Source organism: Dermacentor albipictus, chromosome 7 (genome assembly GCF_038994185.2).
Source record: "Dermacentor albipictus isolate Rhodes 1998 colony chromosome 7, USDA_Dalb.pri_finalv2, whole genome shotgun sequence".
Classification (NCBI taxonomy): domain Eukaryota; kingdom Metazoa; phylum Arthropoda; class Arachnida; order Ixodida; family Ixodidae; genus Dermacentor; species Dermacentor albipictus.
The window spans coordinates 126,274,779-126,301,541 of record NC_091827.1 but is presented as its reverse complement, the minus strand read 5'-3'; the positions used below and the strand labels follow the sequence as shown (position 1 = coordinate 126,301,541).

At 47.5% G+C, this 26,763-nt stretch overlaps 1 protein-coding gene across 4 annotated transcripts in view; it reads left to right on the top strand.

Annotated features, from left to right (window-relative positions):
• Nucleotides 1–26,763, top strand: part of LOC135907116 (uncharacterized) — a 288,229-nt gene that overhangs the window by 159,663 nt on the left and 101,803 nt on the right. For all 4 annotated transcript variants that reach the window (XM_070522689.1, XM_070522688.1, XM_070522687.1 and 1 more), the window contains exons 4-6: nt 4,983–5,031; nt 5,328–5,509; nt 14,273–14,596. In XM_070522689.1, the coding sequence (XP_070378790.1) occupies nt 4,983–5,031; nt 5,328–5,509; nt 14,273–14,596 (555 nt within the window). The remainder of the gene's footprint in view (nt 1–4,982; nt 5,032–5,327; nt 5,510–14,272; nt 14,597–26,763) is intronic.

The following is a 26,763-nucleotide window of genomic DNA, read 5'->3' as shown; positions in this document are numbered from 1 at the left end:
GAGAACACGAGTTTAGGATCGGTAGTCAGCCTCTAGATTCTGTGAAGGAGTACATTTACCTAGGTCACTTGCTCACAGGGAACCCTGATCATGAGGGCATTCAGAGAAATAAAATGGGCTAGATCACAGACCACAGACGTTGTCAGATAGTAACTGGAACCTTGCAAATATCATTGAAAAGGAAGGTGTGCAATCAGTGCATTTTACTGGTGCTGACTTATGGGGCGGAAACTCTGGGACTGACAAAGAAGCTTGAGAACAAGTTAAAGGCCGCACAAAGAGCGATGGAAGGAAGAATGTCAAGGATAACATCAAGAGACAGAAAGACAGCGGTTTGGATTAGAGAGCAAATGGGTATAGCCGATATTCTAATTGACATTTGGAGAAAAAAATGGATTGGGGCAGGTGATGTAATTGCGTACGTTAGATATCCGGTGTACCATAAGGGCTGCACAATGGGTGCCAAGTGACGAGAAGTGCACTCGAGTGCACCAGAAGACTAGGTGGGGCGATTAAATTAGGAAATTCGCGGGTTCAAGTTGGAATTGGTTAGCGCACGACAGCGGTAATTGTAGATCGCAGGGAGAGGCCTTCGTCCATTAGTGGACATAAAATAGGCTGCTGCCACTGCCGTCGCCACAGCCACAGCCGATGATGATGATGATGATGATGATGATGATGATGATCTCAGGCCCGAGCTGAAGTTTTCCAAGCGTCATTCAACGTCTCCTAGAGACACCGTCAAGGACAGCTTTTGATCTTCACCTATAGGTTTCGTTAAAGTACCTCCTATTATTTCCCTAGCAATTTTGTTTTAGGCCCTGATGGCTTACCGCAGTAGCTTCAAATTGATAAAAAATGGGCATAGGAGTTAGAATTGACGCATGAACAAGTTTGTTTTGCGCCTTGGGACAAAAGGTGTGACACAATAAGGGTGCGAACTGAATGAATGAAGGAATGAATGATTGGATGAATGCTTTATTTTCAACCGACCTAATACAGAGCCTGCTACAGGGGCAGAGGCTGAAGGCCTAAAATGTCTGACAAATGCCTCTGACCCTTTACAGTTTGGCAAGTGGTTTTAGGCAAAGATAACAGTCACGCTTCTTTCTTTCTTCATCATCAATTAGCATGCTGTGGCCAAATCTGCTCACATTATCACGTCACATTTACTTGTTACCGGGCCAGGTACACCTTTGGGTATGACATTAACAGTACTGACATTTACTTGTCAAAGCACTGCCCTGTCCCGGTTATTCACATGAGTGAAACTTGATCACTATTTAAGATTATTGGGCAAGATTAAACATGCAGGATTTGTCTGATCGCCATATTGTATACCTTGTTGCCATTATGCCATGATAATATAGCCTCAATGCAGACTAGCAGATATTGATGGCTGCCCACGAACTCCTCGCAAAGGCTGCCCACGTACGAAAAGGTCCAAAGGAATGTTGGCAGTTTGAGGAAGGTGACAGTCGGCACATGAGACATTTGTTTGCATCCTATTGCGCTAAACTCGGTATCAGCCATCGTGGCGAAATCTGGTAGGGCCATATTGAGCGCTCAGACGCTTTGTTTGTACGATGCTTTCACTTTCAGAAACAGATAATGCTGAAAATGCACTGTCATTCGTTCTTGTATCGTAGATTGAAATATTTGTTTAAAAAACAATATCTAGTTCGCCCCCGAGAGTAGGTGTAAGCAGGGAAATGCTCGGTCTCTGGCTGACGCACACACACACACACACAGACGAATGCAAGCAAATTCGCAAACACACACATAGATATCCCACACATGTTCGCCCGCATACACATTTACACGCACCCACGCATGCACACACGCATAAAAATGTACGCGCATATGCACACGGAAATGCATGCACACACAAACGCGCGTATGCGTGCACGCGCATACAAGCACTCATGAGCGCACAGATTCAAATACGGAGGCAGAAACGCGCGCGTATGCAAATGCAAGTACCTACGCAAGCACGCTCAAGGCGTGCACACGCATATACACGTCCTATCCTTCCCTACTTCCTCACAAAAATGTGTGCGTGCAAATATACTGAATGACACTCGCTCTGCAATTACCGTTAAAACTCCAGCTGGAATAAATAGATTTACGGTTTGAGTTTTGCTCGTCTTCAAATTAATGTACCCTCTGCCGCAAGGGTGCACAACCATGTGCACCTGTCGCGTGACTTAACCGCCCATCCCTGACCAAAACACTGCTTCAACGCACAAGCAATGTTTCGTCTAAGTGCCATAAATGCAAATGCTGTTAGAATGAGCTACGCTCTTGGCGCAGTCGGTTGAAAATTGTTGATACTCGTCCGATATATCCAAATGCAATTTTCTAAAACTTTGCCTATTAAGTTATGCATGAGCATTGCCTTGAAGGTCCACAGTAGGGGGAATGTGCATACTTCCGAATTCCTGAGTATTTCCATACTACAAGGCACGACATTTTTTTTCTATGTTCGATAACGTAACATAGACATGCACATGCTTGTTGTGTTATCGAAGGAGTAAATTCTGATTGTAAAGGTGTGACTTAACAAATGAGCAACACATTGCTGTTTTTTAGGAAGGAAAAACAGAAAATATCATATATGAAGAGCACCACTCAAAAACAAAAACCGACACCAAATTTTGAGTTTTCTGTTGCTGCCACCTAGTAGGAAAATGTGGATATAAGTCCTCAAAAAAATATCACGGACGGTAATGAATCGCTACCACAATGATGCAGGACGATAGGTGCGGGCACCTAGATCACACGGCCCCGCCTTCCGACATTTGCATCGAGAAACACTTGGGTTTATCAAGATACCACGGGAATTTGCATGACTGTGCTTGAAAAATTGCTTTCAGGAGCATTGTTATGCCATGTGTAGAGAGTCGAGATAAGTATCAATCAAAATCCGAGTCTCCGGACTACAAACGCTGTCGCGACTATTACGATTGGAGTCATAGTTCTATCACAACTGCTGTTTTCGTCTCGAAAATCGAGTACAAATTTTCGTGGTTCCCATAGGCTACCTTCGGTGAATCTTCAACCGCTTTGGGAACAAGATTGTACCTTTCCACAACACGATCACTGCATTTGTCTCGCGTGAATCGTGTTCTAGAACATGTCTGTCACCTGTCGTATTAAATTATCTACCTGCACTTTGAATTATTCGCAAAACAATTCGTTCGTTCCACTGACAACGCGCTAGCTTCGTACCAAGGCTGCTTGGCGCGCTAGTTGGTATGTGTCCAGAAAAGCTGCGTATTTTGGGAGAGCCGACCATGAAGGCCGGAAATATTTTGCTGAAACATGGTAGCACTATCACGCACGTTCTTCAAGCTGAGATGCAGCCACTAGCACATGTTGCCAGAATATGTGAACCAAAGTGAGCTGGCGTCGGGACCGCCTTTGCATTTTCGAGTACAGAAATAAATTTGACATCATTGACGCCAAGAATGGGATCACCTCATTTTAATTTTACACGTGAAATAGAGCTGAGGAAGCAACCAAAAGTGACTGCTTGAAAAGGTTTTGAAATTTACAGATATTTCTGCGCAACCATTGGGTGTATTCAGTAGGTTGCCTCGCATCCGGCGCAGGAACATAGAATATTTTGGTTTAAATCAAGGTACGCAAAATATACAATAAAAATGATGCAGATCGCACACACTCTGGCAATCGATGGAAGCGAAGCTTTGTATGCTGGTTCCTTTGATCGACGATATTTAGCGGTGATGTTGACGGCGAAAGTTTTTTATTCTTCAACGTTCAGCCTAGTCACGAGAGTGGTGAGCCTAGTTTAACGTTACCTTGCGTGCACCACTGCTGTTTGTGTGCGTAGTGCAGAGAACACACAGAGAGAGGGGTTTGCTTCAGGCGCTGTCGTGGGCTATATTAATCTCCGACAGGGTTAAACATTGTCATTACCACTCATGGCACATCGCATCATGGTAGAAGTATTAAACTTGAGATGGATTATGGAATGGTACGTGCCAAAACCGCAATCGGATTATAAGTCATGCCGTAGTGACGATCTTCGGATTAATTTTGACACCGTTGTGCTCTTTAACGTGTCCTTCAATGTAAGCACTGATGGTTTCTTTTTTCGCCCCCGTCGAAATGTGGCTGCCGTAGTCGAGGTCAAATCCGTGATTTCTAGCAATGCTAGAGCCCCACAACTACCGCGGCGGTCCCGGAAGTGTTGATTTGACTATCGACTACTTCCGTAGTTTCGCCTGGACCCTGCGGTGCGCTTTAATAAGGGCGTCTCTGCTTCTACCCACCTAGCGTAATTTGTTGGCAAGGTATATTTACATGGTGTTTATCTTACAGAAATAGAAGGAACCTACTGTACCGTGCCTTGAATTTAACCTTATCTAGTTTCTGCGAAACAGTTGTCGGTTTCCTTGCCTTCCCACATCATCTTTCCCTCCTCCAGCCACTTAAATGGGAACTTCCTCTTCTCCCTCCTCTGTACAGTTCTATCTACGTCTCCTCTGGACTTGCACGTTAGTAGAAAAAGAAGCGCTACAGCTTCTACAATTCTTTTGATGGGGATTACATATAATTATAGCTGTCTAGGGGTTAATGGAGTGACGCACAGGGAGCTCCAGAGGGCATTGTGGGGTCCGAATGGCACTGTACCGTTCAAACGGATTTCTCGCGTCTCTTTTTCTCTCTGACTCGCTCCTACCATGTATAAACGCGTTCTGAACCAACCCCGACACGGTGTGGCTGAGAGCAGCAGCAGCAGTGGGAAAGTCTAAAGAATAGGTAAAGAAAGCTTCGCTTTAAAAAATAACCCAGGCAATATGGTTCACGTCACTTTAATAATGTAGTTGCCGTTACATTGTTATTTAGCAATCCAGTGGTTACGTCATTGGCTTAGCTCGTTACAGGCATTGTTGTATGAAGCGTTCCACTGGTGTATTTTTAACACATAATAATGCCCTTTCTTGTCAATACAGTTCGCCGGGTGCGAAGTCGCGTGTACATTTCGGAAAAATATTCCTAAAGGTGAGTGCTCTGACCAGTTCAGTGGATTCTGTGTGCATGGGATCAAAATAGTTATTTGCTAAAACAAGTATCTCAAATATATCGCACGTATGGATGTTTTTTGTACGTCATGATAAATTAGAGTAACGATTTCGAAGGCTTCATTGTAGCTCTGAAGTTGGACGACATTTAGCTGCCTGCTTGTTTGAACAGTGCATTGCTCAGCTTTGTGTTGTCGCTGCGGCACGAGGGTAAAATTTAGAACCTGTCAGGATCACAAGTTCTTCCAATTTTTTTTACCTAAACTTTAAATGCAGGAGCCAGTTCGGTAGCCGGTATCTTTAACCGAACACCTCGGGTCGAGCGAATAGGACAACATTGCCATGTAACCTGGACGAGACCTGATGCGATGCGCACTGCTAGTTCCTCAGTCCCCCTGGTGTACATTCTACTGGAGAGACGAAGCCGTAGTGAAAGGAAATGGGAAGAAATTGTTCAGGTGAGTAGGCTTTCCACAGTCCTGAGCTTTTGGCAATTGGCTTCATGACATTTAAAGAGATGGGATATTCACCTCAATTCTGTGTGGAAACCGTCACTTAGGAAAATGCAGTTTTTCGCTTTGTTAAACCTCACTTTAGTACTGCGTAATTAATTCACCGACACGTGTGTACAGAGCTGAACAGATCTTCATATGTTTCGGGCAGGGTTTGCTTTAAAACGATGCATTATTTAGCCATATGGAGGCTGGTGCCTACGTACCTGATTGCTGTGCAGTGTGACCGTGAGCTCAATGGCTTCAGAGGTTTTGCTTAACACCAAGAAATCTGTGTGCATGTTAACATTTAATTTTCGGCACAACCGTGAAGTACCAGATATCTGTGTGCGTGAGTTTCGAATGGTAACTGTTCATAGGCGGTGTGACCTCAGCTTAGCAGTTTGCTGCGGTGTTCTCAAGTACATAGCCAGTTCGCCGCGGAACATGGTCCTGCAAACAATATCATCGTTCTTCGCCACGCGATAGGTTAAAGTTCGTAGCAACTTGCGTCTACGTGGCTATGTCTTTCCACATGTAATTTTTCGCACAGAGGAATTACACACACAAAGTGCCATCTAACCATTCATATAATTGTTTGTAGGACAAACACATCACAGGACACTTTTTTTTTGCGCGCTAAACGAAATGCGAAAATGTTTCGTTATCCAGGCTTATGTATATTGGTGAAACATTAGCCTCGAAGTACTCGATCTCTGCGAAATATAAGGCAATCAAAGTGTCACTAGCACTCGGATGATGTTTCTTTCTTATAAAATGAGCTGCCATGAGTTAATGCGTTGTGTTGTTGACACTCTTCTGCATACTCTAGTTTGGATCGCACTAGTGTGTTCCATAACAGTACATAAAATTATTGGGCGCCAAAAAGAAATATATCCAAATGTAGCCATTAGCACGGTGAGTGTTACGGGTTATATAACCAAAATGAGTTGGCCGAGAAAGAGCGCAAGAAATATTCGCGCCGAGGTATTCGTAATACTTAGCTTGCATTAGGCTAGCGTTATTCAGGTAGTACATGCTACTGTTCGTGTATGACACCCCCAACGGTACCGCGCTGTGGCAGATTACGAAAGACCTGGATTTCACCCTTGTGACGGAAAAGGCGTTTCCTACCTGCATAGGCACGTTTACACACACAGACACCACCCCGGATCTCTGCTTCGTGAAGAACACAGCCGATGCCCGCTGGTCCAACCTTGCGAAGGATGTTGGCAGCGACCACCTCATACTGGCCGTGCTCTTACCCACCATCGTCAGGAAGCCCAAGTCGTCCACGTGAGTCGACTGGGACCTCTTTCGCACGACTCGCACCTAACGACTCCCTCCCGACACTGCCCCGAACCTCGAAACGAGGACGCTTCAGCTCAAAGCCGACGTCGGTAAGGCCACGAAAAGATTCAGCACGGATATGTCAACCGGGAAGATGGACAGCCGCCTCGCCCACTTGCGCGAGGCCAAACAGTTTCTACTGACACGATGGAAGAGCCAGCGTCTCAACCGCAGGCTCCGCAAACGCATTGCAAAACTGAACAAGACCATAACGGAACACTGCAGCACCCTATCCAAACAGCAATGGGACGAGCTCTTTAACTTGGTCGGCGGACAGGTCCGCAACGTGAAGACGTGGAACCTGCTCAAACACCTGCTCGACGACACCAACACTCGCACGAACCAGCGCCACTCGCTCACCAAAGTCCTGCACCAGGCCAAAGGCACTGCTTAGCCGGATGACATCGTCAAGACCCTTGTGCATAAGTACCTGCCGATAGCCACAGGCCAGCCGACCCTACATCCCGATTACACAGGTACCGAAAACACCCTTCTCGACGCCGAAATTTCCGTCGAAGAGGCACGCCTGGCTCTCCACGAACTGAACGGCCGTTCTGCTCCGGGCCCGGATGGCATAACCAACAAGCTCCTGTGAAATGTAGACGACCCCTCGGTCGTGTACCTCACGGGTGCCATCGATGACGTGTGGGGGCGGGGCAAGTTATCTGACGCTTGGAAGCTCGTCCAGACAATCCTCATTGCAAAACTGGGCAAGGCGCCTGGCGTCAACAAACTTCGCCCCATCTCACTCAAGTCGTGCGTCGGTAAAGTGGCCGAGCATGTCGTACTCAACAGAGTAAGCCGGTATCTCGAAGACCAAGATTGTTTCACACACCTCATGATCGGTTTGCTCTCCACGCAGGATACGATGCTTCTGAAACACCAGACCATAAAGGCCGGGGCCACTTCGGGCACCCGCCCCATACACGGCCTCGACCTGGAGAAGGCGTTCGACAACATCGAGCACTCGGGAATACTTAAGGCGATCGCAGACCTAAAGTTCGGGGGCCGGTTCTACGAGTTCATCCGCTCCTTCCTAACCCGTCGCAAGGCCGTGCTCCGTGCCGGAGACTTCACGTCCAAAGAATTCGAGCTCCGACAGCATCGCACCCACCAGGGCTCTGTCCTCTCGCTGACGCTGTTCAACCTGGTGACGACAGGGCTCTCCGAACGCCTCTCGAAGATACAATGCCTCATCCATAGTGTATACGCGAACATCACCACCTGGTGCTCCGCGGGGTCGGACGGCTTTATCGAATCCGCTCTACAGGAGGCAGTTGAAACCGCCGAATCCTTCCTCGACCACACGGGCCTGAGGTGCTCCTCCGCCAAATCGGAGCTGTGGTTGTACTGTCCAACACGACAAGGCAAAAGGCCTAAGCGGTGGAAACCCCCGACCGAGCGCAATATCACCGCCCACACCAGAGATGGTCGCCTGGAAACAATCGGAGCGTGACAAGCTCAATACACTCAACCGAAAGATAGTGAAGCCGGCCCTCCGGTTCCCAATCACCACACCGACGTATCGACTCCTCGAGCTCGGGGTGCACAATATGCTCGTAGAGATCGCTGAGGCTCAGGAGAGAACACGGATGATACGAGTGACGACCACCATCTTGCTTGAGCGGATCTTGCGCGAACTCGGCTACTTCCTACCGAACACACAGGATCCACCGGAATTTGTGCTGGTTCCCTGCGAGCTCCGCGACCTGATCACGATCGCATCCATTCTGCGAAACGTACATCCGCAGGCGCCTAGCCCAGGCGCCTAGCCCAGGCGACCGCATTCATCAAACGCACAAACAAGAAAGCGGACGACGTCGCTTTCGTGGATCGGCGCCGTCTACCGATGCAACCTAGCCTTCGCCGCGATAGAGGTATCGTCCTTGCAGCGGACACAAAACGACGCCACGGTACTCACACACGACCCCGAGGTGGCGAAGCAAGTGGCCATAGCCCTGGCAATGCTCGACGACATGCGGAAGGCAATATTCAGCGACTCGATACCGGCCATCAAAGCGTTCGAGAGAGGAATCGTTTCCGAACAGGCATTACGCGTCCTCCACGGCGCTGATCCGAGCACCCTGAAACACCACACCATTATCTGGTTTCCTGCCCACCTGGGTTGGATCCCGTGCGCCCTGCCCAACCTCAACGAGACAGCCCGCGACGCTGCGTGCCCGCTTACCGACCGCGCTGTCACCCCCGGGCAACCGCGTTTCGATGAATTGGAGGTGAACAGGGACACCCCAGTAACGTACAATAAAATCACTAAAGACTTCTACTTGAGACGACGTCTCTTTCCGCCCGTGCACCCCAAACTAAACAGGCCGCGGACGCTAGCGCTACGCTTGTTACAAACACCAACCCCGCCACATCACACATCATCTACCCGGACGTCTACCCGGACGATGCGTGCCCTTCGTGCGGGGTCACGGCGAAACTCGCACACGTGCTCTGGGAGTGCAGAAACGCTCCGCCCGACTCTACCTCCGAAAAGTGGGAGGAGACACTACGAAGCCCGCTCCTACACGACTAGCAATGGGCCGTCCAGCAGGCTCGCGCAGCGGCCGTCCTGTACTCCCTGACGGTCCCTGCGTGAGAGACGCCCATTGCGCGCTGACGTGCGTCCTGCAGGACCTTTATTAAAGTTTGTCCACTCCAATGCTACTCTCTTTGTCAGAAATACGACGGGAAGTTCTCACTCATTTACATTTCGTTGCGTTCAGTTTCATTAACCCAGAGTCGCACCAAGCATAATCTTTAGGTGACCTCGAAGAGCATTAGTGTTAAAGCGGTTTAATATTACATATATAACGTATTCACCTGCAAAAATTTAATCGATGAGGAAATACTATATGGTGGATCATTAATGTCGATAAGAAAACATAAGGGCATCAATACTGGGCCGTGTTGCACGCCAGGTGTTACGAGGTTTTAATGTTATTTGTTGTCCTTAGCTAGCCTGATCTGAGTGCGGTTAGAATAAAGGGCTCGATAGATATCAAGACTTTATAGTCCATGTTGAACATGCTAAGTTCTACCCACCATGGTGGCGCAGTGATTTTAGCATGATGCTGCGAAACTCGGGTGCGGAACGAAATCCGGGCTGCGGCGGTCGCATTTTGATGGAGACAAACTGCGAAAACTCTAGAGTGGTGTTTGGCACCCACTCATCCCTTCGAATGGTTTTTAGCCACTGCTCCCCAAGTGCCACATCCGCTGAAATCTCATAGAAAGGGATGCCAGGAATCCTGCGCTTTCCGTCCGAGGGGCAACAAGGCACGCAGCTGTATGCCACGGATTCCTGTATGGCAACAGTCAGCGGCTGAGGAATATGTTTCAGTACGGCAATGGCACTAAATATTACTTCCGTGCGACAACACGAAACGCCACAGGCTACATATAACATTGTCACTGTCAAAAGAAGGCAATTATTGGCTTACAGTTGAAAGGAAACAGATGGTCCCGCATGCGTTGATCGCCGCCGGGTTCCCGTACGCAGTGCCGTCGCAGTGATGTGATTCTTTAACTGAGATCCGCCTATATGTGTGCGTCAGCAGTAACAAACACAACAAAAATGAAGCCGCAAAGCGCACAGGCGCACATATAACCGTGTGGCTGACCAAGCTAACGTGCAGCTAGCGTGCATGCTCCAGCCGTGCAGCCACGCGTGCGTCGCTGGCGCCACCGTTCGGCGGCGAGCAAACACGCCAGGCGCGCCGAACGGCGGAGGAGAGCGCGTCTAGCAGGCACTGAAAGAATAGAGGAGGCACTGCGCGGGTGCAGGCGTGGACAGGCGGAACATAGTTAAGAATTTACCGAGGGCAAGCAAGCACACTGATACGCAGAAGGCGTTTATATTTGGTCGCAGACGCATATCTTGAAAGGTGGAACCGCTGCAATTAACAGTGATTACGGCAGTTTGAAGAGATTTATTGCCTTCTCCATTTAGAAAAGTATAAAAGTGCTTTGAAATTGACACCAATAGAGGCGGATAAAGCCAAATGAACAAAGCCATGAGAACTGAAGCCAGAACAACGTGGATCAGATTAATCCATGTACTATCATTCCCATGGAAGCTGGCCGATCGCTGTCCCATAGTTCCTTCGAGTAATTGTTGTAGGATACTTTTTGGTCACTACCACATTCTTCAGAATGTTTCACAACACCCTGTCTTGCTTTAGCTAAGCTGATATTTATGAGATTTAATTGTTCGTTAGCGGCCTCCAATGCGTTATCACTGCATTGGCTCCGTCGTAACTCAACAAGGAGACATTCCTTATCCGCCTAACCAGGCACTGGTTACTGTCTCAGTAAAATGATACCCACGTTGCGCCGTGGATTTCTCCCCTCTGAGTATGCCCTGGGAGAAAATTCTGGGACAAATGCTTACGCCTTCATGTAGGCAGCATTCATGTAGCTCATAACATGCTTTTTTTATGCGAAGCATATTACTAGAGCTCAACCCAGCTCCTCAGGCGCGGCGGTGTCGCCTTCAATACCACGTGACACCGTGACGTCATGACAGAGGAGAAACGGGGCTCCAACTCGCGCCGTCGCTCGCGGCGTCGCCTTCAAGGCTGATCACGTGACACCGTGACGTCACGACAGAGAAACTTGGCTCCAACTCGCGCCGTCGCTCGCGGCGTCGCGGCGGTATATAGACGAGGCAACCTAAAGTTTGCCCGCGCGGCACCAGCGCCGAATGCTCCCCTAGCGGACCGATGGAAGTTTCGAGGGTCGTCGCTGCGCTAGCGCGCGCCCGTGTTTTGTACGGCGGGAGCGCTCGTGCGCGTGGTTTTTGCGATGCCGAGTGCGACCTCATCAGCCAGGAAAGGTGGCTCGCAATACTGACGTGTTGTTGATTGCCACAGCAGCCTCGAAAACACGAAAGGTCGTACGCCGCCCGTGAAGTTCTACAGATTTCCGGGGAAGTGGTACGAGAAGGACAGACGACAAGCATGGATAACTGCAGTGCGCCGAGTCAAGTAAGTCTCACACTTTCGCATTCGCGTGTAATATCTTGAAAGCGGAATAGTCATATGCCTGTTTTTAGTGCGCAGCCGTATGTTTAGTCGTGTCGCGTTGTTGAATTGTGGTGGCATCCGCCGTTTGTTAGCGGTAATTGCATCCGTGTTGCGCCGCTAAGCTCTACGACGTGTGCTCGATTCCCAGCCACGGCGGCCGCATTTCGATAGAGGCAAAATGCAAGAACACCCTTGTTACCGTGTGCTTTGATTTTTGTGCACGTTAAGGAACCCCCAGAGGTTAAAATTATTCCTGAGATTCCCCATTACAGCGGGCCTCATAATGATATCGTGGTTTTGGCATGGTTTTGGCACTTAGAACCCCCGAATTTATTTGATTGCACTGTGCCTTCCCTCGCGATCGGCATGGATGAGCGCAAGAGAATTATTTCCCTTTTCCAAACGCTGCAACTTAAATTACTAGTTGTGCAGGTAACGAAAGGGGCCGCGCGCGCTACTTTTGTGTGGTAGCAGACCGTATTTAATGCAAGCCGCGGTCGTCGCGTGCGTCGGGAAGCGGCAGATCGGAAAGCAGCCGCTCGAGACGTGCGCCTTATGTTTGTTGTTTGCCCATGTTTTCTAAGTATCTAAGTGTGCAAGTATCATAACTTGTAGTGGTACCACTCTTGTAGAATAATATATGCGCACAATCACAGGAACGTTACCTTTGCAAACATATTATTGGGAGTAATTTAATCCCCACAACAAATAGGCACACATACTGTTTCATTTATATGCGATGCAGATGGAAGCGGCGCCAAACAGACCAATGGCAATCACAACAGTCTTCTCAGCAGTCAGCACCACCGGGACATGCGCTTTCGTACTGCTGCTCAACAGCAAGACACGTGTGAAACAGACTCCAGAACATGTCTTTGTGAAGTGACGGAACCGTCAAGAAGCAGCCCAATAGATCTGCAGTCATCGAGTAGTATGACAACAGAAGTTACTGCTGCCAGTGTGACTTATGTTGTAATCGAAATAAAAGTGGCAAAATTTCTGAACATGGTGCGTACCATGTGCTCTCGACGTCGTCTACGATCTTGTCGGACACCTGTGACACACACTTGGCTTTCACTCTCACATCACCGTCCACAATTTGTTCAACGCCGTACACGTTCAGAAGCAGACGCTCCCCTATCGTGAGGTTGCCGCCACGAATAAAAGCTGTCGGCGTCGGCAACCTTCTTGAAACCTCACGGCCTTTGCATCGCTGTTGCGCAAGCAGGCGATCTGCCGCCATCGAAAGCGGAGCGCCGGGAGAACGAGCAGCGAAGAAAAGCGCGGACGGCACAATGTAAACAATGCGGAGACTGCGCCACGACGCGACCGCGCTGCTTGGCGTTTCCACATTGGGGCGCTGTCAGGAGAGGCGCAGTAGCGCCGCCTGGCCATGGTTTTCTCGTCTATAAGCAGCTGCGCTTGCCTCTGCTAGACACTCACGAGGTGAGATGCCTCCTGGAGACAGAGCTGCTCGTCGGAATGGGAAGCGAAGGTTGCGGCGTGCTACAGAGACTGATGAAGAGCGGGAAGAACGTCTGGCCAGGCAACGTCCTCAGTATGCGGCTCGGTGACAAGTTACTTACCAAGTTTAGCTACCAATATGCTTCGCATCTGACTAGGCTTAACCAAGCTAAGCCTCAGCAAATTTTTTCTCATGCTGGTTTAAAGCCGTACGCTCGCACAGTTGAACGTGGGTTTAAAAACCATGCTTCAGACTTTTTGTTAAAATTTTATTACCATCGTTTTTCTTACGAAAAAAAAAACATATGTCAACTTTTGATTGCGCAAGAGATGAGAAGTAATTTTTAACAGGACAAGTTTTTTAACGTTTCAACTCTGTCTCTTTTAACAGCAAGCGTAGTGGATTCACACATTTCTCATGTGATAACTATTACAGGGTACGTTTCAATGATATTACGCTCGTGCTGTGTTCTCCCATGTGCACTAACACTAGCATCGTTGTGGGGAGATGGACAAGCTCATTTTTTACTGGGTCAAGTCTTTTGGCACTTGATGGTTTTAAGGTTCAGTGCTCACATAAACTTTTGCTAATACAACGTCCAAGGCGGCCTAAAAATTTGTATAAATTTCATTTGTAGCTCTTTTAGTAGTTCATGCATAAAGGTTCTCCTGACCACTCCTTGTTGTGCGTATGCAACTATTCAGTCTGCTAATGTTTATATGCTCGCAAAGAATATTAACTTGTTCAGTTAGAAAATACGGTGAATCCCACATCTACTTATTTATTGAATTCATTTTGTACCTTAGTTTTTCGGGTAATTGCGACCACTACTTTCATCTGACTTTTAAGCTGATGATTTTGTCCCGGTTTCAAACTTGCTCGCAGACGCAACACCTCAGCGCGACGCTTTCCAGAGGCAACACGGCCAAGCTGTGGGGACTCCGTGTTGTGGCCGTAGCAACCAGTGGAATTTGGGCGGCAAGCAGAGTGATAGAGTTGCCGTCATTGCAGACCAGTGCCGGCGGCGATTGGGCCGCTGCCGACGAGGAGGCTCTGCAGTCCGACGTGGCAGCAGAGCCACGTGTGCTAATTCCATGGCCGCCCCCACAGCTGCTTTCTCTACGTCCAAGTACAACCCGAGGGCTGGAAGCGCACATTGCCTGGCGTTCAAATTATGACCACGAGGCCCTCAGTGACCAAAAGTTTGAGGTGGGATATTGTTTGCAACATCACTGACTTCATGAGTACAAGAAAAGCGAACTAAAGATAACCTGAATCTAGGATGAGATATTCCCCAGAACTGTGCCGTATCTGTAGAACCAAGTACCAGTATCCTGTGTCTAGCATGGTTGATCGAAAAGCGGAAATTTTGAATCAAATTGAATGTGAATCGTTGAGAAATACTAATGATTTCAAATACCCGACCGAGTGCCGAATATTTGAAATTTCTTAACAACGATAAATGTAAAATGCGTGGACAACACATGGCGGGAAAGCGCTCGTATACGTTATCTTATACGTGTAGTGCCGTTAAGAAGTTGATTCAAGGTTCACAGAGGACAATCCACATAAAACAAAAAAAAATGATTGCAGTCATTGCGCCATGACAAGTAATGAAAGAAAGCAACAGTACGCCACCAGACTCGCATAGTAGATTGTTGCTTTCGTTTAGCGTTCGGGGCAGTATTATACCACCGCATATATCTGTTGTATACGAACATTGTGAGATTGTTGATATAAGTCACTGGGTTCTCTAAATTGCAATACCCAGTTTGTAGGCTCGCGAACGCACCGACGCTTATTTGTCGACTAGCGAAAATCTTGGCAGAAATCATCCCAACAAGGCATGGGTGGTTGTCCTGTGTTATCACTGCCGTTATCTTGCTGCAGGATAATTTGGAAAAAGATATTAGCCTACTGATACTGGGCTACCGGTTAAGACAGCAGCTCTCATCAGCATTTTGTCCTGTCGACTGAACAGTGCTGAACTGCCATCCTCCGTATTCGAACGGTACAAGTACTCGACAGCTTCACATATTCATATTTTAAATTAAACAGTACTCGAATAGCGACGACGACTCATTCCTTATTCGAAATTTGGGATAGTGATACCCGCCTTGTCGAGTAGGACAATGAAGATCATCGCAAAAACGCAAAACGGTTTAGCGCGAAAATTGCCGAAGAAAGACAATGCGGGCTATATTGCGGAAAGTTCGAAGCAATGACCGTGGTCTTATATTTAATTATTCAGTTGTATTTTATTATATTGGTGCAACTTCTGTGACCAATATTACACAATAAATATTATGATCTAGGGATCACAACGGCTACTACCCACCGAGGAGAAGGTCATGCAGGTTCATTGTGTCTATTATTAATGCGATTGCGTTAAGGGCTCCATGTCGCAGAAAATCCGGCGTCGGCTTCCCACACCCAGCGTCGTGCGTCTGGCGTCCAGCGCCGACTGTCCTTCCCGCTAAAGTCATCTCGAAGCAGGCGTGCCCAACCACTATTTCATGGCCAAAGTTCCTCATACCTTGTCTTTTACTCTTCACAAAGTTATTCCGCCGAACATTGAGAATGACAGCCCACAAACAAACGTCATATAAAAAGAACACCGACAGCACATATCATTTATGTTAGATCTTCTAAGACTGAAATATTAAAAGTGCGAAACTGTAACAGGAGATCAGACCACGCAAGAGGCGTTGTTTCTACCAGAAAGCTCACCTTCGTGAGTAGCGTTCGCCGCCAGCGTTTCGCGGTAAACATTATGGTTACATAAGCTGCAGTTGCCGGAAGCGTGAAAAGCAGCCAGGGATCTTTAAATGCTATCGGGTGTTCCAATCTTAAGGGCGAAGCTTAAGCTTCCTCCAAATTTTTCCCATAGCGGCTAACTTTCGCATTTCAGTAGCTATGGAAATGAGCGGCGCCGCAATATATGAGCAATACCCGCACCGAATGTTGAGATTCGGCCTGCATATGCATTACCTTTTTGCATATGCATTACCTTTTTGCATATGCATTACCTTTTTGGAAGATTAGGTCAACTCCCTCTGTGACACGTGGTCACGCAAGCACTTCGCTATCGTGTTTGCAGCGAGTGTTTACTATCGTCGCTATATCACTAATATTGTTTGATGTCCGCTGCTTGCATTCATCGAAAGCTCAGTGTAGAAAGTGTAGTTTTCATGGTACACTACAAAAATGATTTCGTGTTGGCAGGCGGAGCTAAACTATCCTACGGCAAGTGAAAAATGGCGACTTCCTAAACTAACCACGCTCGTGTATCCAGTATAGATAAAAATAGCCCTGTGGATTTCAAGAAGCACCAAATTTAAACTGTAAGGCGATTAATTAGAGCTGGCGTTGGAACTGTAATTTGTGGGGATGTGCAACTCTCGTCGGATTGCGTCTCCTGCAATCCGGCTTCGCGGGGTGGCCTTGCGCCCGCGGCGGTCGGAGTGGTTGTGGCGCAGTACGAGAGATGGCGCGAGTGTTGCGCTGCTAACGCCGCCGACAGGCGGGGTTACTTGGGCGCCGAAAGAGAAGGCGCTTGCTCTTTCCCGGCGGATCGGCGAATAGCGTGAACGTCCCGCGCGGGCGCCGACCCATGCTTCTGCGAGACCGCCTCGCGTGGCCGCCTTCGAACGCGCCACCGTTCGCGTGACCGTACGCGCGAACGACCAGGCATTGGGATCCAGCATGGGGCGAACATATTCGCTCACTATCCGGTCGCGATGAGTCGGACTTCTAGGTTTGTCGCATGCCCATCGGCATGTTTTTTGGATAGCAACTCGGCTAGCAGGCATTGATCTATGAAAGGTGCAATAAATGCCCTTGTGATTGTTTGCACTACTGTGCTGTCGTTCCTTTGTCCCAAGAGTACGGGTGTGAGAGACCCCACAAATTGCAGAGCAAGTGTGATTTGCTCTGCAGGCAGTATCTTCTTGAGAGGCAGCAGGGAGGGATAGGGAGTGTATATGCGTGTGCACGTCTTGAGTGTGCATGCACGTGTACTTGAGTTTGTGTGTTCGCCCTACTTGTAGTCCATATTTTAGCCTGCGTGCGCACGAGTGCGTTTATGCGCCTGCGAGCCTACGCGCATTTGAGCATGAGTGCATTTCCGCGTGCGTGCGTGCGCACATTTTTCTTCATGTGTGCATGCATGGGCGCGTGTAAATCTGCATGGAGGCAAACGTGCCTCCATGCTTGAGAGAGAGAGAGAGAGAGAGTGGTGAATGTCTGTGTGTATTTGTTTGTGTGAGAAGCTAGCATTTCCTTACGTGCATCTACTCTCGGATGCAAATGAAATGTAGACATCTCGATCTGATTATGAGGCACACCGTAGTGGGAGACTCCGGAATAATTTCGACAACCTGGGGCTCTTTAACTTGCACCTAAATCTAAGTACATGGTAGTTTTCGCATTCCGCCCCCACCGAAATGCGGCCGCCGTGGCCGGGATTTGATCCCGTGACCTCATGCTTAGCAGCCCGACACCACAGACAATAAGCAAGCACGGCGCAGATATAGAGTTTACTTGATTCTTATTTATATCCAGAGAGAAAAGAACGAATTGCACCGCCTTTATGCCATTATCACTTTCTGAAAGTGAAACCGACGCAAAAAAGAATGCATATATTAGGAGCCATTCCACTCTGTGGAGATGGATGACCATCTAAGCTGTAGCACATCACACAGGATTAGACAAGGGGCCTTGTATTTATTTTCACCATTTGGTAGTGGTAGTTACAATAGCTTTGTGATTACTGTAATATGTATGAGTTGGTCCCGTTACAACCTTAGACAAAATCCTGACCAAAGTAGAATCTATGCACGACTGTTGTTGTTTAGGTGAGTTACTTCGATTGGTGTAGCACTTCAAACCAAATTCTTCTTGCACAAAGTCAGTAATCCATTTCTTTTCTGGTTTTCAAATGCCCACATTGAAGTCTTCAATGGTGATCACAAGGGTAGTGTAATCACGGCTAACCAATGCAAAGTGCGTGGTTATGAACTTCTCAGTGCCACATTTGGGCGCGCCTGAATTTCCATATATAGACAGTGGATATCATAATGACGTCTTTCGTTTGTAGGGAAAAGACAACCCCACAGTCGGTGCCCCTCTCCTCTTACGAGTCATGTTGTATGGTTGTAGATACATTTCCTCCTCTTCATATACGGTAATGCCTTCTGCGCGAGAGGCTATGTGCGGTTCACAAATGATTCCAGCATACCCATCGACGTGAAACAATGCATCTTTAATATTATTATTATTATTATTATTATTATTATTATTATTACGGGTGGAGCACTTTAAGCCTGCTTCATCTCCGCCGCATGACAGCCCGATACTCCGCAACCTCAAGGATCGGCCCACATTTTTGCTCACTGACATGACAAATGCATTTCGGGACCGAGGTATACAGCCTCGCTGTGAAACGCCTTTGCAGTCAGTATTGCCGCCCTGTATTTTCTCTCGATGGCACCATCGCAATCTGCACGGTCCCGCGAGGCGCTGCTAGCGGTACGCGTTCGTTATCTTCCTCGCCTCTTGACGGCGATGACGCGCTAACTATGCTCCATCATTGCCTCGTGCAACCCTTCTGCGACAAAGCGAGCTTTCGGCGGCACACCCCCGTTCATTGCTGTATTGACATTAAAGCTGCAAAGTGCTACCTTCGAAAAAACAACATAAATGCGTATCGAAACCGGTCTAGCTAGCTACAAGGAACATGCTCACGCGGCGATGTCAGTGATGACAACATCACAAAAAGCTGAGCTCCGTCAGGTCCCCCTTCAAGACGTTCTTTTGCATCGTCAGTTATACTTTCAGAGTTTATCTGTAAAACATTTGTAAAACATTTGTAAAACAGAAGCATGTTTATTGATTATTAGCTCAGCTATGTAATTTCGAGGACTGGCTCCAAGCTACTCATGTCCGTTAGCTGCCTAAGATCAATTATTTACAATTTCATTATCGTATCTTTGTTTAATACGCAAACAACTGCTCAACTTACTCCGTATCTAAAGTCTAGGAATTTCAACATTCGAATGATAACAAAAATGTCACCAAGATTTAGATTGCTCTATTTAACTTTGGCTCCATTAAAAACTAACTGCCTGGATATTCATGGCGAAGTATGCTTCTGATAAAGCAGGTGCGAACACTTCGACGGGTTTTCTTGGCGCAATTCAATTTCATCAATTTAAGCAGATGCGGCCAACAGTACACGTTGCTTTTACCGCGGACTCTCCTACGTTATACAAGAAAGACTTCAGTGCTATCGTATATCACACAAGGTGTGCGAGAACGTTGTCCGCACTTCCGACTACATGTGTGAGCGTTGGTGGCGTGAGGCTCGGTTTCCTGGCGTCATTAGGAATAAAAACAGCTGCCTGGCGGAAATCAATGGAAAAAATTTTTTGAACATTGTATCAAATACAGTAATGCGCACGTGTGTGTTAGAACAAAAAGTACTGAAATATTGGGATGAGTGCTTTGCGGGATATATTTTAACTGGCTGTCGTTAACACATAAAGAAAAAAAATACCGCAATTTTTTTTCTACAATGAATGCTGATATACGTACGCATGTCAATGGAAACATGAGTTCCGACCTAGCAGCCCCTAACCGCACGGCTACATTGGCAGACGAAATACTGGTTTATTAGGGCGAAAGTATAAAGTGGCTCGTTGCAGTGGCTCATACCTGAAAGAAGAACGACCTAATCAGGAATGGCTCATACCCTGGTAAGCAAGCAACGATGAAATGGCTGAATGTGAATGAAGAATCATGAGCCATTCCACTCCGTGAAGGTAGTTGACCACTGAAGCTGTTTAGCACAGGAGATGGAGGTGACACATAATTTTGAACAAAAGGTGCAAACTCCTTCATTGTCTTGATGGGTCGTCAATATTTCGCTCGCAACTGCAACCACATTCTATGATAATGTCAAATCCATGCATGTACGCCGCTGGATTGTCGGTTTGGCCGGATCATTGTGGCATCGCAAGGGATATGTCTGCAACACGGAACGCGTAACCACTCCCTTTTCGGTACCCACACATACACATCGAAATCTCCGACGACAACAGAGGCAGTGTCATCGCAGCTAATCCACGCAAAGTGAGTAGCCCTGAATCTTACGGGACTATGAGTCCTTGCATTTTTGCTTACTTACAGTGGTGTGAGCCATTGCTCATGGGGGTACGAGCCATTGATGATGACATTTTTCGACATGCTGTTTTGTATGTTGTATGCGTGATTAGAAAAAATTTAAGGACTATTCGCCTCACTTTGCTGAGTGTTTGTAGCCTCTGCCTTACGGGGCTATGAGGCATTGTATTTTTTGCTTGATCGCGAGTTTTCATGTTGCTATACAATTTTGTCATTGACACTTATCACCTAACTTTAATATTTGAGAATTTGATTGAATAATGAATGCTAATTATCTAAGTATGCCGAAAGGAAGAAGTTATCTGAGTATCTCCAAGCGATGGCAAACATTACCTTGAGTCTGTTCTGCTACGTTGCATTTGCATATATTTATTAAGGCAGAAAGCTGGGCTAGTTGGTGTGTCATCATTATTCAAAAGACAAGCGCGAAATAGCAGGGACAAAGACAGAGAAGACGACAGGACGAGCGCTCGTCCTGCCGTCTTCTCTGTCTTTGCCCCTGCTATTTTGCGCTTGTCTTTTGAATACAGCATATATTTATTGTTTGGCTCAAGTTACGTGGCACACCATGTATATACGCATAGGTATATGCATTGTTTGACTATGCGTATGACTTGCTGTTGAATTGACACAATGTAATTATTCGTCTCTTCATTAAAGATCATAATTCCCGATTTCTTTGTGCTAAACTTAAGGCCTAGGTGTGTCGCTGCGTAGCCACAAATATTCGCTCGTGTATAAATCACATGCATTGTCGCTAGTAGCAGGTTGTCGTCATCACACATCAGTCCGGAAGCCCATTGTTGCTTGATTTGTCAATTACTCATGCAAGATAATCAGACTCTATTTCGCTGCTCTCCAGACACCCCCCCTCCCCGCGAACCCCCCCCCCCCCCCCCCCCCCGACAACAGTGCCACTTTCAAGTGATCGCGCATCCTGACGAGTCTGGAGAGGCCGGTTTTCACGCCTCCCAGTTCTAGCCACCTTAAAGCAGTGTCTGGCGTGGCACCGCTAAGCCCTAAAGCGTGGGTTGGAATGCCCGCCGAGGCGGCCGCATTTCCACGGCGAGGAAATGCAAGAAATCCAGCGTACCGTGCATTGTGTGGAAGTTGAAAGCACGCGCAGGTGGTCAAAATTAATCGGGAGCCCGCCACTACGCCGTGCCTCATAATTATATCGTCGTTCTTGCTGGTAAAACCAAAACATATATTATAATTTACCTTAGACAATCAATCTATTTGCAGTAAAGCACTCATCCTACACTTTCGATCTTTTCCGTCCCAAGCCAGATCTAATAGGATCCGCACTGCCCCATCTGTTACGAATTACGGAAAAAATATTACCCAATGCTTTCCCCCATAATACTTGTTAAAAGGACACTAAAGGGAAAAATAATTCTTTCTGCATCGACAAATTACCGTTCTACAAAGCCAAAAACACCACCCTTACAACGATAAGACGTTTGGTAAGCCAGAAAAAGCCCAAGAACGAAATACGGGTCGCGACGCCTACTTCAGTACCCGCATCGGCGGGCTGTGACGTGTTGGATTTTGATAGCATCTTCTATGGCCTACTAGTTACATATAGGATTATATGTGGTTTTTAATGGTGCGACACTACTAATTACATATAGCGGTACAGATTGACTACATTGTGTTCTAAAGGAACCAAATAAAAAAACATTGCAAGTTTCTGGAACCTTTATTCAGCCAACGCGGCCCAAAATGCGTAAACATACATTGGAATCCCTGACGTCACGCTGACGTACGCGCGCTTGGGTTTCGGCGCGAAATTCAAATACTGATAATTGGACTTTCGTTTTCTCATCTAATATTCAAAGTATTTTTTTAAATGACTGCCTGCAGGGTCCTCAAACACTGCTTCATTGGTGTAAACTCATTTATTGTTTCGCTTTAGTGTCCCTTTAACGTAAATAGCATTATTTGCCTATAATCCAGCCATTGTCTGTCTGTCTGTCTGTCTGTCTGTCTGTCTGTCTGTCTGTCTGTCTGTCTGTCTGTCTGTCTGTCTGTCTGTCTGTCTGTCTGTCTGTCTGTCTGTCTGTCTGTCCGTCCGTCCGTCTGGCTTTCTGTCTGTCTGTCTGTCTGTCTGTCTGTCTGTCTGTCTGTCTGTCTGTCTGTCTGTCTGTCTGTCTGTCTGTCTGTCTGTCTGTCTGTCTGTCTGTCTGTCTGTCTGTAATCTATCTATTTTCGCCAACCCAGTGGCGGAAGTAGTCTACCTGCTTGGGCCCCTAAGTATGCTCCTTTCGTTCCTGATGTATGTTCCTTTCGTTCCTCCTTTCGTTCCTCCTTTCGTTCCTCCTTTCGCCCGGAAACGAAGCCTGATGCCACGAACGCTCAGGAATCTATTAGTGAGAGCAAATAATGCTCCCTCACATCTTTTGTGATGTACTGCGGCTTTGAGGCGCTACTTGTACTATGTAGGAGAATACATTGTAAAGACAGAGGTGCGCGGTTGTATACATGTGTTCTAAGTTCATCAAGTTGAATTGTGCCAAGAAAACCCGTCCGAGCATTCGTACCTGCTTTATTAGATGCCTACTGCACTATCAATATACAGGCTGACATTTCTAACGGCACCAAATTTGAAGAAATAAATCAATGTAAATCTTCCTGAAATTATTGTTATCATTCGAGTGTTCAGATGGTAACAGAGAGTTCGGCAGCAGTGCACTACGAAGGCACGTCTAAATTTTGCCTCTGCCTTTGCAGCCAAAAACCGGATTCGACCATTGTGCTATAGCCCCTTCTGACGTCTGCAGTGCCGCGTGTGTCTACACCACAACAGTGATCAGAATCACGTGGCCGAAGCTACTCTTCTGCGACTGTGCAATGGTCGGACGAGCGCCAGACCACAGCATAAAATCGGGAACGGAGCGAGCACCTGTTACAATTCGGCAGCAGTGCACTACGGAGCCACGTCTAAATTTTGCCTCTGCCTTTGCAACCCGAAACCAGACTCGACCAATGTGCTATAGCCCCTTCTGACGTCTGCAGTGCCGCGTGTGTCTACACCACTACAGTGATCAGGATCACGTGGCCGGATCTACTCTTCTGCGACTGCGCAAGGGTCGGACGAGCGCCAGACCACAGCATAAAATCGTGAACGGAGCGAGCACCTGTTGCAGTTCGCCAGCAGTGTACTACGGAGCCACGTCTAAATTTTGCCTCTGCCTTTGCAGCCCAAAACCGGACACGACCAATGTGCTATAGCCCCTTCTGACGTCTGCAGTGCTGCGTGTGTCTACACCACTACAGTGATCATGATCACGTGGCCGGGGCTACTCTTCTGCGACTGCGCAAGGGTCGGACGAGCGCCAGACCACTGCATAAAACCATGAACGGAGCGAGCACCTGTTACAGTTCGGCAGCAGTGCACTACGGAGCCACGTCTAAATTTTGCCTCTGCCTTTGCAGCCCGAAACCGGACACGACCGCTGTGCTATAGCCCCTTCTGACGTCTGCAGTGCCGCGTGTGTCTACACCACAACAGTGATCAGGATCACGTGGCCGGAGCTACTCTTCTGCGACTGCGCAAGGGTCGGACGAGCGCCAGACCACAGCATAAAACCGTCTACGGAGCGAGCACCTGTTACAATTCGGCAGCAGTGCACTACGGAGCCACGTCTAAAATTTGCCTCTGCCTTTGCAGCCCGAAACCAGACTCGACCAACATGCCATAGCCCCTTCTGACGTCTGCAGTGCCGCGTGTGTCTACACCACTACAGTGATCACGATCACGTGGCCGGGGCTACTCTTCTGCGACTGCGCAAGGGTCGGACGAGCGCCAGACCACTGCATAACACCGTGAACGGAGCGAGCACCTGTTACAGTTCGGCAGCAGTGCACTACGGAGCCACGTCTAAATTTTGCCTCCGCCTTTGCAGCCCGAAACCGGACTCGACCAACATGCTATAGCCCCTTCTGACGTCTGCAGTGCCGCGTGTGTCTACACCACTACAGTGATCACGATCACGTGGCCGGGGCTACCCTTCTGCGACTGCGCAAGGGTCGGACGAGTGCCAGACCTCAGCATAAAACCGTCTACGGAGCGAGCACCTGTTAGTTCGGCAGCAGTGCACTACGGAGCCACGTCTAAAATTTGCCTCTGCCTTTGCAGCCCGAAACCAGACTCGACCAACGTGCTATCGCCCCTTCTGACGTCTGCAATGCCGCGTGTGTCTGCACCACAACAGTGATTGGAGTCACGTGGCCGGAGCTACTCTTCTGCGACTGCGGAAGGGTCGGACGAGCACCAGACCACAGCATAAAACCGTCTACGGAGCGAGCACCTGTGACAGTTCGGCAGTAGTGCACTACAGAGCCACGTCTAAATTTTGCCTCTGCTTTTGCTATTGAACGGACTTTCCTTATTTAGTCAATAAGTCATAGAACTTGTGCAGTGCTGCCGAACGTATCAGCTTTCTTGTACTTGTTTGATTCTTGTTGCTGGTGTAGTTAGTTCATTAACGTACACTTTTGTTGTGCAATGTCGAAAGAGGCTAACGCCATCTAAGATTTCAGGTGACGGCTCAGGGCAGACTTGAGCATAAAAGATAAGTTTCAAGAGGTCACTGAGCTGAAAACATAAATACAGCTGGTTCTAAAACTAAACCAGGATCTTCGCGCTGAGAATGCCACGCTATCATACAGAATTGAGGAACTCGAACAATATCAGCCTTCAAATACCATTGAGGTAAAGTGCGTTACCACATGAAGGCGAACTACTAGTCGTTGTGAGGCAAATTGGCGAGCTGATTAAGGAAGAGGTCTCAGAGGCTGATATCGACATGTGTCACCGAGTGCCTACTGCTCGACATGATGAAACAAATATCATTGTTCGGTTTGTCCGTAGAACCAAGAGGAAGGCCTTCCTTCGCAAAGCTAAAAGAATGCGGAATGGATACAATGACACTGGGCTTTCAATCGTCCTCAAAGGTGTTCATAAACGAACGCCTACACAGTATGGCAAACGACTTCTGGGTGCCGCAGTAGAAAGAAAGAAGGAACTGAGATGGCGGTTCGTATGCACGGCTGGCGGCAAGGTACGCAAAGAAGAAAATTCGCCAGCTGTTCGAATTGCCTGTATGGAATACATTGATAAGATGACAACGTGAGCGTCCTGGCTTGCTTTTCGCTTTTCTTTTTTTTAGTTAGTTTCACCGTATGAACTGCACATATTATGATGTTCGGTCTTTCAGTAAATTAGTATCTCATGCCAGTAAACAGCTTAAAATGCTTCACCACAACGTGCGGAGCATAAAAAACAGAGGACAAACTGAATTGCTTATTTGCGTGAATCACCCACAATTTTGACATCTTATTGTATTTTGAAACATGGCTTACTGTGAATGATAATCCCCCGTACTGTGAAAATTACACATAGCATGGGTTAGTAAGAACAAAGTGCAGAGGAGGTGGCGTGGCTGTCTGTTAAACAGTGCCTTGTACATGAGGCAATTTCAGAATTTTCACTTGTAAAGAACATTGTAGAATGTGTAATGGTACGCTTAGAATATGTCACAGTTCTGGTTATGTATCGCCCACCATTGGGAAACGAACTGACATTCTTTGATTTCCTAGAACAGGTACTACATTTCCTGAGCCATTCGTCCTTCCTCTTTATCATAATGGGCGACGTAAATATAGATATGCTGTCGGACGCCATATCATCTAGACAGTTTGCTGGTCTCGTCAATTCGTCCATGTGCACAAATGTAATCTCGGAACCCACGAGGCTAACGGCGCAAACGGCTACCTTGTTTGATATATGCATAACCAATGTTCACCGAACTGACTGCCTTGCGGGACTGTTATCCACTGATATAAGCGATCATCTGCCTGTATTTTGTTTCATTCCTTAGACTCACAAACGAAGGGAAGGACGAGAAAAAGCACAGATTCGCACTTTCCACGCAAGCGCATTAGAAAATTTTCGTGCTCTGATCTTATGAACAGACTGGTCATTTGTATTTGAAAAACAAGATCCTAATGCAGCCTACGAATTGTTCTTTCATAAAATGATTACGTGCCACGACCTAGCGTTTCCGTTGGAATTGTGCGATCAGAGGAGCAAGAAAATAAGAAAACCCTGGATAAATGCGGCTTTACTAAGAATTATAAAAATAAATAACAAAATCTATCACTTGTTCGTGAAATGCAGGAGCGTGCAA